The sequence below is a fragment of the Myotis yumanensis genome, unplaced genomic scaffold (genome assembly GCF_028538775.1).
Source record: "Myotis yumanensis isolate MYYU_CA2020_CCGP unplaced genomic scaffold, mMyoYum1.0.hap1 SCAF_6, whole genome shotgun sequence".
NCBI classification, from domain to species: Eukaryota; Metazoa; Chordata; class Mammalia; order Chiroptera; family Vespertilionidae; genus Myotis; species Myotis yumanensis.
This window is the reverse complement of record NW_027223757.1, coordinates 77250986-77265985: the sequence shown is the minus strand read 5'-3', so window position 1 is coordinate 77265985 and position 15000 is coordinate 77250986. Positions and strand designations below refer to the sequence as shown.

The 15000-nt window shown below is 42.6% G+C and overlaps 1 protein-coding gene across 1 annotated transcript in view; it reads right to left on the bottom strand.

Annotated features, from left to right (window-relative positions):
• Positions 1 to 15000, bottom strand: part of PKHD1 (PKHD1 ciliary IPT domain containing fibrocystin/polyductin) — a 414612-nt gene that overhangs the window by 369552 nt on the left and 30060 nt on the right. Inside the window, exons 15-21 of the mRNA XM_070418435.1 lie at positions 13486 to 13600; positions 12172 to 12450; positions 11031 to 11120; positions 10847 to 10937; positions 9286 to 9428; positions 7687 to 7814; positions 6365 to 6540 (exon numbers count right to left, since the gene is read on the bottom strand). Of these exons, the coding sequence (XP_070274536.1) occupies positions 6365 to 6540; positions 7687 to 7814; positions 9286 to 9428; positions 10847 to 10937; positions 11031 to 11120; positions 12172 to 12450; positions 13486 to 13600 (1022 nt within the window). The remainder of the gene's footprint in view (positions 1 to 6364; positions 6541 to 7686; positions 7815 to 9285; positions 9429 to 10846; positions 10938 to 11030; positions 11121 to 12171; positions 12451 to 13485; positions 13601 to 15000) is intronic.

Here is a 15000-nt window from a genome sequence, read left to right as displayed (position 1 = left end):
TAGAGTCAGCACATGAGCAGGAAAGGTGCACACTTTGAGACAGACCACTGTTGAAATCCTGATTTTCCACTTCTCTTGGATTACCACTTGGCTAATCAAACCAACCTAAGACATTTTCTCATTTCTAAGATGGGAATCAAGACATATACCAACCTGCACAGCAGGGAGAGTTTAGTGAGATGGCAGATTTAAATGACCAGCACAATGTAATTTAATATTCTCCTCCCCTCCTACTAGGTGCTGTGTAAAACAGAGCTTCTTGGTAAACATATATGCACCCAATGCAGGAGCACCCACATACATAAGAAAACTTCTGGAAGATATCAGGGGAGAGATCGACAACAATACAATCATAGTAGGGGACTTTAATACACCACTGACATCACTGGATAAATCCGCTAGACAAAAACTCAGCAAAGAAACAGCAATCCTAAATGACTCACTAGATCAGATGGACTTAATTGACATCTTCAGAACACTTCACCCCACAGCTGCGGAATATACATTCCTCTCAGGTGCTCATGGGACATATTCAAAAATAGACCACATATTGGGTCACAAGCAAAGTCGCCACAAATTCAAGAAGATTGAAATCATAAAAAGCTTCTTCGCAGACCACGATGGCATAATGTTAGAAATAAACTACAATAAAAACAACCCAAAATACTCAAACACTTGGAAGCTGAATAGCATGTTATTAAATATTGATTGGGTTACCGATGACATCAAAGAAGAAATTAAAAACATCCTGGACACTAATGACAATGAAAACACAACAATCCAAAACCTCTGGGACACAATGAAAGCAGTCCTGAGAGGAAAGTTTATAGCTCTACAGGCCTATCTCAAAAAACAAGAAAAAATGGTAGTCAATCATCTAACTCTACAACTCAAAGAATTAGAAAGAGAGCAACAAGAAAACCCCAGAGTGAGCAGAAGGAAGGAGATAATAAAGATTAGAGCAGAAATCAATGAAATAGAGACCAAAAAAACAATACAGAAAATCAATGAAACCAAGAGCTGGTTCTTTGAAAGGATAAACAAGATTGACAAACCCCTAGCCAGGCTCACCAATAAGCAAAGAGAGAGGTCCCAAATAAACCAAATCAGAAATGATAGAGGCGAAATAACAACAGACCCCACAGAAATACAAATGATTGTTAAACAATACTACGGGAAACTCTACTCCAACAAACTAGACAACCTGGAGGAAATGGACAAATTCCTAGAAAAATACAACATTCCAAAACTCAATCAGGAAGAATCTAAAAACCTCAATAGGCCAATAACTATGGAAGAAATTGAAGCAGTCATCAGAAAGCTTCCAGCAAACAAAAGCCCAGGGCCAGACGGCTTCACAGGGGAGTTCTACCAAACATTCAAGGAAGAACTAAAACCTACCCTCCTCAGACTACTACAAAAAATTCAAGAGGAAGGAACGCTTCCAAGCTCATTCTATGAAGCCAGCATCACCCTAATACCAAAACCAGGTAAAGACATCACAATGAAAGAGAATTACAGGCCAATATCCCTCATGAACATAGATGCCAAAATTCTCAACAAAATCTTAGCAAATCGGATCCAGCAGTACATCAGAAGGATCATACACCATGACCAAGTAGGATTTATCCCAGAGATGCAAGGATGGTACAACATCCGTAAATCAATAAATGTGATACATCACATAAACAAATTGAAAGAAAAAAACCACATGGTCATATCAATTGATGCAGAAAAAGCATTCGACAAAATCCAACACCCATTTTTGATAAAAACTCTCAGAAAGGTGGGAATAGAAGGATCATACCTCAACATAATAAAAGCCATATATGACAGGCCCACAGCCAACATCATACTCAATGGACAAAAACTAACACCATTTCCCCTAAGAACAGGAACAAGACAGGGATGCCCACTCTCACCACTCCTGTTCAACATAGTACTGGAAGTATTAGCCATTGCAATTAGGCAAGAAGAAGAAATAAAAGGCATCCAAATTGGAAAAGAGGAAGTAAAACTGTCCTTATTTGCAGATGACATGATATTATACATACAAAACCCTAGAGACTCCATCAAAAAGCTACTAGACTTAATACATGAATTTGGCAATGTAGCAGGATACAAAATTAACCCCAAGAAATCTGAGGCATTTCTATACACCAATAGTGAACTTTCAGAAAGGGAGATCAGAAAAACAATCCCATTTACCATCGCACCAAAAAAATTAAGATACCTAGGAATAAACTTAACTAAAGAGGTTAAAGACCTCTACTCAGAAAACTACAGGACGTTGAAAAAAGAGATAGAGGAAGACATAAACAGATGGAAGAACATACCATGTTCTTGGATTGGTAGAATCAACATCATTAAAATGTCCATACTACCCAAAGCAATCTATACATTCAACGCACTTCCCATTAAAATACCAATGGCCTTCTTCAAAGATCTAGAACGAACTCTCCAAAAATTCATCTGGAATAAAAAAAGACCCCGAATAGCTGCAACGATCCTGAGAAAGAACAAAGTAGGTGGGATCTCAATGCCAGATATCAAGCTGTATTACAAAGCCACTGTTCTCAAAACTGCCTGGTACTGGCACAAGAACAGACATATAGATCAGTGGAATAGAATAGAGAGTCCAGAAATTAGCCCGAACCAATATGCTCAATTAATTTTTGACAAAGGAGGCATGAACATACAATGGAGCCAAGATAGTCTCTTCAATAAATGGTGTTGGGAAAATTGGACAGACATATGCAAGAAAATGAAACTAGACCACCAACTTACACCATACACAAGAATAAACTCAAAATGGATAAAGGACTTAAATGTACGACAGGAAACCATAAAAATTCTAGAAGAATACAAAGGCAACAAAATCTCAGACATATGCCAAAATAATTTCTTCACTGATACAGCTCCTAGGGCAGTTGAAACTAAAGAGAAAATGAACAAATGGGACTACATCAAAATAAAAAGCTTCTGCACAGCAAAAGAAACCATCAACAAAACAACAAGAAAACCCACCTCGTGGGAAAACATATTTGCCAACGTCATATCTGATAAGGGCTTAATCTCCAAAATTTATAGGGAACTCATACAACTTAACAAAAAGAAGATAAACAATTCAATCAAAAAATGGGCAAAGGATCTAAATAGACACCTTTCAAAAGAGGACATTCAGAAAGCCAAGAGACATATGAAAACATGCTCAAAGTCACTAATCATCCGAGAGATGCAAATCAAAACAACAATGAGGTACCATCTCACACCTGTCAGAATGGCCATCATCAACAAATCAACAAACGACAAGTGCTGGAGAGGATGTGGAGAAAAAGGAACACTTGTGCACTGCTGGTGGGAATGCAGACTGGTGCAGCCACTATGGAAGGCAGTATGGAGGTTCCTCAAAAAATTGGAAATGGAACTCCCATTTGACCCTGTGATCCCACTTCTAGGAATATATCCCAAGAAACCAGAAACACCAATCAGAAAGGATATATGCACCCAGATGTTCATAGCAGCACAATTCACCATAGCTAAGATCTGGAAACAGCCTAAGTGCCCATCAGTAGATGAATGGATTAGAAAACTGTGGTACATCTACACGGTGGAATACTATGCTGCTCTTAAAAAGAAGGAACTCCTACCATTTGCAACATCATGGATGGAACTGGAGAGCATTATGCTAAGTGAAACAAGCCAGTCAATGAAGGAAAAATACCACATGATCTCACTCATTCATGGATAATAAAGACCATTACAAACTTTTGAACAATAATAGATACAGAGGCAGAGCTGCCTCAAACTGATTGTCAAACTGCAGTGGGAAGGCCAGAGAGAGTTGGGGGGCAGGAGAGAGGGGAGTAAGAGATCAACCGAAGGACTTGTATGCATGCATATAAGCATAACTAATGGACATAAGACACTGGGGGGTAAGGGAGGGTAGGGGTTTGTCAAGGGTGGGGGGGGAAAAAGGACACTTATGTAATACCCTTTGTAATACTTTAAAAAAAAAAAAAAAAACAGAGCTTCTTCCCCAAGACAGTACAATGAGACAGGAAACAGTTTAAAGGCAGTATGCATGCATGCCCAATGGTTAGCACAGCACCAGGCACAGAGTGGTGCTCAGTAAATGTGGATTCGCTCAGCTGGGTACGGAGTCATTGAAGTTTTGGCTTTGGTATCAATGATCTCAGGGTTCCAGGATTGCCCACGTCCTGGCTGTGGATTTGGAGCAAGATACTCAGCCCCTCTTAGCTTTGCTTTTGTCATCTATAGGGTAGGAATACTAGGACCACCTCACGGGGTTCTAAGAAGTAAATGAGAAATAAATGGTAGCTACCATTAGATGAGAAAAACTTCCATAGAGGACATTTAGATGGGAGGATATAATCATGTTAAATTGATCAGATAAATGTTGGACAATTAACTCTGAATATTGAGCCCAATTGTATCAAGTTTATGTTGCCATTAAAAAATCCTCAAAGCAAAGTTATTACCAGCAGGCTAACTAGCCAAAGCAGGAAACATGGTTTTACCCAAGCCACCCATGTTCTTTCTTGTCTCTGCCCTCTTCCTCTCTGCTTCCCTCCTCACCTCACTCCTAGGATGGATCCAGATAGCGGAGGATTTGGTGGCAGAGAGGTGGGGGCAGTGAGAAAGTGCTCTGGATCTTGCACTTTGAAGGTTTGTAGGTATAAGATAGCATTTAAAGGAGAAGAGAAAAAAAGGGGAAGGCAACTCTTATCTAATCCTGAGTTTCCCTATCACGGAGTTCAAGTGTCTGAAATATTGAGACCCTCAGTCCTCCAGGAATCTGGGCAGCACTTGAGGGTCGCCAAAGGCCCAGCTCGGTATCTTAGGCACCAAGAATTCAGGCAGTTACCCAAGCACACCATCTGAATATTATTTTCTGTGTGCCAGAACATAAAAGCAGGGTTTAAAATAAGCAGTGACACAGTCTGACCCAGATGCCCTCAAAACACTTAAACCACTGAAACAAATAAGAGATGGAATTTTATTAGCACCACGCTCTAACCAACTGAGCTAACCGGCCAGCAAGAGATGGAATTTTGATGAGTTCAAATACAAGGTAATTTCAGGGCTAAAAGAGCCCTTTTGTCATGCACCCCAAGCTCCCCTGCCCTCAGCTCTGCAATGTTACAGGCAAAAGGCTGAAAACTTGCACATTTTGTAAATCAAATGTAAATGACTGCTTCCTCCCCTTCTCCTGGGTGAGAGAAGCTACTTGAAGCAGGAAAGCTGAGCCCCAAAGTCACAAGGATGTGATGGGAAATGGAGAATAAAAAGAACTTGGAAGCCTGGAGGCCCTGGGAGCAGTGGCACCATCTGCCTGGCTGGGGGCTTCCCTTCCCCTGGGTGTGCAGTATCCTGGGCCAGTCTCAAGTCCCCTGATGAGCACTCTGTCCCTAAGACCTGTGGACAAGCAAAGCCCAGTGAGATCACTGTGCCTAAGGGAGGACAAAGGACTTGGTTGAGAAATAGGCCCGGCCTGAACCCTAACTGACAAGGGGGAGGAATCTAGGTGGGCAGAAGGAAGGACAAGACAAGGCTATTCTCATGAGGGCCTGGTTAGCCTCTAGCTCTCACTGAGTCTGTCATAAATCAGAACTTTAGTCCCTTTATATGGCCACATATTGCTGTGTTCTTCTGGCACTTTGTATGACAGATATTAACTGAAAGAGAGATCAAGAAATCCTTCTGGACTTCTTATTAACAGTAATAATAATGTTAATAAGTAATAATAATTGCTCATGTTTTATAAGCATAGCTAATGGACATAAGACACTGGGGGGTAAGGGAAGACAGGGGATTGTCGGTGGGGGGGAAGGACACATATGTAATACCCTTTGTAATAAAAAAAAGTGAAATAAAAAAAATTATACTAGTCAAGATCAGAGATCCTCAACAAAAAAATAAAATAAAATAATTGCTCATGTTTATTGAGCACTTACTATGGTCAGGACCTGTGATGAGTGCTTTCCATTACACTTCAGTTAATCTTTGCAGTTAATCCAATGAGGCAGGGACCTCAATATGACCATTTTATGGATGAGGAAACCAAGACTTCTCAGCAAGGAAGGAGTAAAATCAGGGCAATAGCACAACCACCAGAAGCAGGAGCAAGCATTGCAGGAAATAGGGAAAAAGAGGAGCCAGCTGGAGAAATATAGGGGCCAAGGGCACACAATACCAACCCCATCTTCTCTCTAGGAAAAGGCAGACAAGATGGAGAATCACCTGTTCCCTCTTCATTAAAATAACAGCAGCCCCTAGCAGAAAAGTTTAAGGTCGGCCTTTGACGGACATTTCCATGGAAGAGAGTGCATTCGATGATCACCTGTTAGGTTTGTGTCTGCAATGATAACTTCATCCACACAGAACACGCCCGTCTCCAGAGCAAGAGGGAAGAGGTCAATTCGATGAACCAGCACCGGGGAGTTTGCCAGAGGCCTCTGGAGATGCATGGAGCGATGCACACAAGTCTTCCAGAGGTTAATGCAAGTGAATCGCCAGCTGAAAAACAAGCGCACAGTGGAAATGGGCCTGTCCCTGTGCATCCACATTCCCCTCCCGTTAGAGCCCTCGTTCTCCAACCTGGGGGCCTGAGGACTGTGTAGCCAGGAGAGGGACCCCGTGAACCCCCAGCACCCAAACAGTCTTGTGTGCCTTGGGTACAACATCCAAGGCAGGCTGTTCAGCTGAACTTGTGCTATCACATTAGTGAATCACATTTTAAGGCAATCATTCATTCCTGACATGGAGTCTTTTTCAAATCCTATATAATAAAAGCCTAATATGCTAAGTATCTGGTCAACCTGTCAGCCATTCAACCAAAGTGTAATATGCTAATGATATGCTAAGGCCGCTCAACTGCTCACTATGATGTGCACTGACCACCAGGGGGCAGACGCTCCGACCGGTAGGTCAGCTTGCTGCTGGGGTCCCGCCGATTGGACAGGCCGGACCGGACATGCTCTGGAGCCCTCCTGCAGTCCCTCCCTGACTGGCCAACCTCTGAAGTCTCTCCCTGGCCCTGACTGTGCACTGGTGGGGTCCCTCGGCTTGGCCTGTGCCCTCTTGCAATCCAGGATCCCTCGGGGGATGTCAGAGAGCCAGTTTTGGCCCTATCCCACAGGCCAGGCCGAATTGGTGCACTGGGCCTCTAGATACAATATAAGTGTGTGTCTCAGGCAGATAGTATGTTAGGCTTTAATGACAAGGAAGATTAATACTCCTGGACATTACAGGACTATTTAGTTTAAAACCACTTACAAAACCCATGAGATCTCTGGAAAGAGCACTGAGTCAAGGCATCGAGATGCTTGAATTTTATTCCAGAATCTTGTTCACTTGCCGAATTTTGGTGAATCACCAAATGGGGTGAATCACCACCCCATTTTTCTCATCAATAATGTCAAGGAATATTTTCTAAAGCCTCTTCCAAATACTATGTTCTGTGACTCTATGAGAAATGTCAGACTCCTTCTAGAAAGATTATATTCCTCACAACTAACTGTTTTTACATCAAACTTCTCCAGGCTCCATTTTTTCCACATCTGTGTTCAGAGCCCCAAGTTAGCTCGTTTCTGAGGCACTGTCCCCGAGAGAGCTAATCATCCCAGTTGGCAGAATTCCCACAACTCCCCACAGGTTATCTACCTTTCCGGACTGGTTCCCATGAGACTCCAGTCACAGGTGATGTTCTTAATGATGTTTTGAAGATCGATTGTGAAAGACACGGTCACCTTCAGGGTCTTATTCACGTGGCCTTTGTATGCAATGCACAGCTGTGGACACCAGATAAGTGCTTCAGCTCTATCAGTGCAGGAAGCAACCATTCAAACAACGTGTGGAGAGGCGAGTCCACCTCTCTAGAACCCTGCCTCACGCTGTGAGAGAGTCAGCCCAGTTCCTGCCCTCCCGGAACTTACCAGTCTAGCAGGAGAGACAAATCATTTAGAGTAAATTGTTATTTTCCAAAAAAGTTATTAAGGGCACTGTGTTTGGCAATGACCATTTTAAAGGATCTCTATTAGAAAACTCCTGTTCTGACCCGGTTACCTGTGCAACCTTGAGCAAGTCACTTAACCTCTCTGAGCTGCAGTTCCTTGACTCTAACTCCCCAGCATCCTTGGTTTCTAACTCTGAGTTAAGTAAAATTATTTGGCTCAAAAAGTCTTTAGAGCAGAATTTTTTTTACTTCAGCACTATTGACATTTTGGATTGGATTTTTTTTTTCCTGTGAGGGGTCTAGTCTACACAATGTACATATTTAGCAACATTGCTAAGATCTATCCAGTGGATGCCAGTAGCAATGACCCAGCTGTGGGCAACCAAAAATGTCCTCATAAATTGCCAACTCTCCCCTGGGAGGCAAAATTATGCCCATTGGGAGCCTCTGCTGTGTGGGAAGTGCTTCTGAGAGATGGGTGGTGCCCCAACCTGAACCATTCAGTCCCGTTCCCACTGCCGTTCAACTAGGCCAGGACAAAACCACTGCCATGAGCTCAGCTGCCCCAGCAAGGCTCACCCTGGTTCCCACAGGGCAAATGGGCTTCATATGAAGAACTGCAGAGCCACTGACACAAAGGATGTACGAGGGATTCAAGAAATGGGTCAGTCAATGCATCAATAATAATAACTATAATAAAAAAACAATAGCTAGCCTCTGCTGAGTCCTAACCACTGCACAGGTACTTCAGTGGATTACCTCATCTAATCTTCCCCCAAATCCTGAGAGATAGACAACATTATTACCCATTTTTCAGATGTGTAAAGTAAGACGTTGAGGGCACACAGGGCATAGAGTCAGAATTCAAAACCAGAAAGTCTGATTACAGATCTGCACTGATACCTAAAGAGCAAAGAAAATAAAGGGGGCTGGGGGGCAAAAGTTGGTTTAGAGTTGTTATTATGGAAACTAATACAATAAGCAATAAATAATACAAGAATAAACTTTCTGTTTGGCATACTCACAACTGTAAACCAACTTTTGCCCACCCCTGTACAAAGCATATGAAAATTCCCATAGGTCTCCCACAAATACAAAGGCATTTCTATGTAACAAGTAGCTAATGGAGGACTGGAGGCATCTGTTCACACCTGAAACGGCATTTAAGAAACCGAGAACCTCAGCCCGAAACGTGTTAGGCAAATCACAGCAAACACAGCAATCACTCGTTTGTGCTTCTGTTTCTCCATCTCAACCCCCGAGAGGAAGACCAATGCCTCGCTGGAAGCATGAGGGCTGCTCCGTACCTGTGTGTACTGACCCAGCCGGTAGCCCTGCTGGGCAGCAGGGGGTGTGAGGACAAGGTGTCGAGGCCGACAGAGGCTGAACCTCCCACAGAAGGGCTCTGTCCCACTGGTGAGGTCCCCATCAAAGCTGGAACCTTCTGGGCCTGCATGCAGTTCAAATAAAGTGAAAAGACAGGGGAGAGGTTAAAAAGACTGAGCTTCCCAACATGTGTGCAGGGCATGAGCTATGGGTTCCCCATGATATTGGTTCCCCAGCCCTTGGGTGAGCTGGGCAGGGCTTAGAGTGCCCTGCAGCCCCCCGTTTGCAGGCTCCAGCTATGAAAAATCCATTCTGTCAAATCCTAGAGCATCGAAAATATACATAGTCCCCCCTTACTGTGGTTTCACTTCCACAGTTTCAGTTACCAGCAGTCAACCGTGGTCCAAAAATATTAAATGGAAAATTCCAGAAATAAACAATTCATAAGTTTTTTATTGTACGCCGCTCTGAATAGCATGATGAAATCTCACACAGTCCCTCGCTTAGATGCTCCCCACTGGCAGTCACTTAGTAGCTCTCTGGGTTCTCAGATCCCAGGGCTTGTGTTCAAGTAACCCTGTTTTACTTAATAATGGCCCCAAAGTGCAGGAGTAGTGATGCTGGTCATTACGATATGCCAAAGAGAAGCCAGAAAGTGCTTGTTAAGTAAAGTATCAATACGGTCAACAGTAGCTTAATGTTCTGTCATAATGCGTACATTATTCACCGCCCTTCATCTCATCAGCTAGGCATTTTATCATCTTGCATCATTACAAAAAAAGAATAAGGGTGAGTACAGTATAATAAGATATTTTAAGAGAGAGAGAGACATGCCACATTCCCATAACTTTCATTATAGTATGTTGTTATAACTGTTCTATTTTATTATTAGTTATGGCTGTTAATCTCTTCCTTGCTGAATTTATAAATAAACTTTATCAGAGGTATGTATGTATAGGAAAATAAACATGGTATATCCAAGGTTTCATGTACTCACTGGGGGTTTGCATAAAGGGGGACTACCATTTCCATGTGTGCCATGACACAAAAAATTATTGAGAAGTAAAAAGATGAGGAGTGACAATTGCAACTTAATTCGCCTTAGTATTTTTAAAATAAACCATTTCATTTTTATAATTTGTTAAGACTACTGTTTTATGTAATAATTCCTTTACTCAAGATGCAATTTAAATTAAACAAGATTTGTACTGTCTTGCCGCTTCCCACCTATATCTTTTGCAAGTCTTTTCCCACTGTGATCCTTAACTCTAACTCCCCAGCACCCTTGGCTTCTCATCAGACAGCTCAGGAGGACACCACACCAAGCAGCTGCCTCCCAAGAAAGTAGCCACTCCTTTGGCCGCTCAGTGTCCAAATCCAGTTTCCGTATCTTCCTTGACTCTATTAGCAACTTGGAGAGGAAATGAAGATTGTTCCCATTTTACGAGAAAGAGAGAGAAGGAGAAGACGGGGGGGGGGGGGGGGGGGGGGACAGAGACTGATGGAGAAGAGGGTCACAATTTGTCAAGCCAGGGACAGCACCTTCTTCAAATCCAACTCGGAGTAGGATGTTAGCCGAAAAGGGTTCCAGCTGGCATTTGACTGCAAGTAACTCTTCAATGGCTGTTTGAATCTGTAGAAAAGAAAAGCTACCAGGAGTTTATACCGTGGACACAAAGACCACCCCTGGCTCCCCCACCTCTCCGTATCTGAAGGAGGTTCCCACCTGATGGGCTGTGGCATTTGCAGGGATAGGCTGGCTAGAGACATTGTCCCAAGTAAGGAAGAAGTTCCCACTTCCAGACACAGTTAGCATCTAAAAAGTCAAGAGTAACAGGACTTACTGACATGTGCTAATCAAGCAACAGAGGTCATCTAAGAACATACTTCTTGGCTTGCTATTTTCTTATTAAAATTTCCATTTTTAAACTATCATCTAGAAATATCTGGAGAACACAAGTGTTATCTCCTAATGAAAACTTGCCTTGGAATAATGTGCATGTCTGTCTCCGTATTTATCTTTGCTACTCCCTCCCCCCACACACACATTGCCCTTGAATGGCCCTTTCCTCTCTTCTCCCCAAGCACTCTCTCTCTCCCAGGGGCCTGGCAGGCAGAAGCAGCCACATGGCATGTCACACTCTCAGAGGCTTACTCCATCTCAGCTTGGCTTCCAATACATTCTCTGCCAGGCACCTTACACTTTCATTATGGAGTAAGACCTATCATCTTATATCACTTGTGATTTTTAACCACTTATATCACTTGTGATTTTCTTTTTTTTTTTTCTTCTTGTGGCTATTTATATACTTTTTTTTTCGACTAGAGTGTAAGCTTAAAAAGCAAAGTCCATAGTGACTCATCCTTGTACACTAAAAAGTGAACAACAAAAATACACCAAAATTATTCAACAAAAGTATGGGGCACAACTGAGAGACCCAAAGGCCTTGACCTTTACAAAGTAGACTTAGAAAACACAGCCAATAGGGAAATAGGACCTGAATCAGTCAAAAGGCTATGAAATCTCGGGTGTACTAGTACATGCTTTAGCGTGCACACGTGGGTGTGGGTGTTCAGAGGACCTCATCTCTTCTCTAAGGAGTAAGTTTCCAAAAGAATATTTATCTGGACCTTAAATTCCTGAAACTAAGTCCATGAATAAAGTCAACTCAATAACAAGACTTTGCATTTTTTTAAACGTCCTCACAACCCTATTGTATACATATCCTTTTTCTCTGGCAGCAGAGTGGTAATTACAACTCAAATTTTCTGCTCCCAGGCAGTGATCCTTCCACTAGGCAACATTATATCCCTTCCGGAATTCAAGCCCTGACCCTAAGTCCATGGGACTGGGAAGGGATGCAGACCTGGATCTCCGGAAGTCTCCGAGCGCGGATTCGGATCTGATGCTTCTCCCGCAGGTAGGTGCTGACCACATCGGGATTCAGCCAGGTGTTGTGGATCTGGACACCAATTCTCATGCCCCCGCTGGGGGCTCTCCCACGCTGCTCTGCCTCCAGGTAGTACTTGGCTCCCCCGAGCAGCTCCAACTTGGGGGACTTCCGTTGCCAGGTGCCTTCATCATTCCCATTCTCCCAGGAGTCAAACCAGTCAGCAGTGCCCACCCTGATGGAGGCCACCTTCACCTGTGCCCCAATAAACATATCACGATCAGCACTGTGGAGCTTCTGAGTATTTCATTCTCCAACAGCAAGTGTCTGGTCAGCTATTAACAAGGACCTGAGGACTAGTCTGCCTTTTCCAACTAGTTAGCCAAGTCACAGTGAGGCTTGTGGCTATTTATGCTTCTGCACCCCTCCTTCCCCCTCTTTTTCTCAATTGAATAGTATTGAGGAGAGGCTGCATGGAACAGCCAGCCTAAGACCCTGTGTTTAGGTGCTGCTGTGGATAAAGCACTACCAAGCCCTTCAAGAAATGTAGAAGGAGTGATCACATCAAAATCTATAATGTTCCTCTAGCCAACTAGCAATTAATATGCTTCATTTAATAGAAGCATATTAATAACTTGAAAAGAGATCTTTTGGTTCCTTATCAATAGCACTAGTGAATTTGGCTGTTTGGTAAAATCACCTTTTCTTACCCTTCAAAACTGATGGGGAGATTCCTACAGAAGACTGATATTATCCCTACCCAAAATTAGGGGGCAAGTGCAAACTTTGGAGTCAGAAAAATCGGGGTTTGAATCCTAAATATGGCTCTTATGACCCCAAGTGGCCCTGGATTGACCATACAACCCTTCTAAATCCCAATTTCCTTATCTGAAAAATAGAAATAAATAGACATAGCTCACAGAAATGCTGTGAAAATTAGAGACAAGGTATATAAAAAATGTAGCATAATGCCCAGTCTACAGGAAGTGCTCAATAAACAGTAGGTGCCAACACATTCAACCAAATTTGTTTTCAACAATTAAAAGCATGTCAATTATATCTCAATTAAAAACATTTCTAATGAACCCCTCCCCCCATCAAAAAGACTCTATATTTGCCTAATGGTGTGTTACAACTATTTGTAGAACATGAGAGTTTTAGTTTTAGATTATATATATATATATATATATATATATATATATATATTTTTTTTTTTTTTTTTTTTTTTTTTTTTTTTTTTTAATGAGTGAAGGACTGGGGACAGGAAAAGAAAAATGAGAAGGCGAATACCTTGGTCCTGGGATCCTCTGACCGACTGAAATGCAGGGAAGCTTGGCTGTCCGCCTGGATCCAGAAAGTGTAATTATTTGTTTCCGGGGCCATAAAGAACCCACTGAGTCGTGCTCTGTAACGCAGAGGAACACAGGATCAAGCGAAAGCAACCAAGGCCCGAATCACTGACCCAGCGAGTGGTTCCGCCTGTACTTTGTTCTTCTTTATGGTAATGAGGAAGAAACCCTTGACTTTTGTGCCACGGGATTGGCCACTGTACTCTGGAAACAGCTGTGGCACCCAACTAGTCTCAATATCTCAACCCATCCTTTCACACCAGCCAGAGCTCCCCTGTAGTCACGTCCTCTTTGGGAAAGTGGAAGCCCCAGCATCGGGCTGTCTGGAGGCTTCGCTGAGAACCTACCTCATGCAACAGTGCAGGGTCTGGTCCCTGGTAGGAGCTCAATCAATAGTAAACATTATTCTTATTATTAGAAAGAAGAGGAGATCACTGATAAGGAATTGCTCTGACTTGACCTGGAACCCTTGTTCCTTGTCTCCATCTCTAACATATTCATATGTCACAAGCTATATTAGATCACCCCTCTGGCTGAAGTCACACATTAGCCACCTTACATTCAGTCTGTGCAGCTGTCCATGTATGGGGATAATCATACATTAGCTAGAATGTTTCCTCCCAAATAATCTTGACTTCTAGACAACACTGTGCATTTCTTTATGAGTAAAGTGATAGACCTGAAATGGCCCAAAATGATAGCTATCAAGAGGGACTTCACTCCATTTCCTTTCCCTCGTGCAGACATTAACTTCCTAGAAACAGGTGTTCGTTTATGTAGGGTTTAAAAACCATATTCCCATGGGGAAAGAGGGACATGTGCCCTAATGTGGCTTAGGTGAATTTAGGGAGAAATTATAGGCCTTGAAGCCAGAAAAATTCAGAACTTGGTTCTGCCACTTGATAATTGTGCAATATTAGAAAAACCACTTTACCTACTGGAGACCACAGTTCCTCATCTGCAAACTAACTCTGAAATACTGCCTCAGTGTTGTGTCTCATGAAGTCATTGATCCTAGAAGGCCTGGGACATGGCAGTAACTCAATATGTATCAAGTGAACTGAATGAGAAGATCAGGACACACACGTGGGTACACTGAGGAATTTCAGTGCATGCCATCTTGCCTTGCTCTTTGGCTGCACATGTGCGTGACAAGGGTGGTCACTCCACAAGGACGATGACCTTGTTCTAGACCTTCTAACACTCACATTACTGAATATAGGTGGTCAGTAAATTGTTTTCAATTGTTTGGGGGGTTTACTAATTATGTAATATTTCACACACAAAACCAAAAGTATTTGCTCTGAGCTTACCAGATACCCCAATACCTGCAAAGAGTCTTTTCTTCCCAATTGAAAAGGCTACTGTCCACAGAGAAGAGTCAATTGAACATGTTAGCAATCTCAAATTAGAATACATCAGAATGCAAGCAATGTTACAATGTTTAATATAAGTT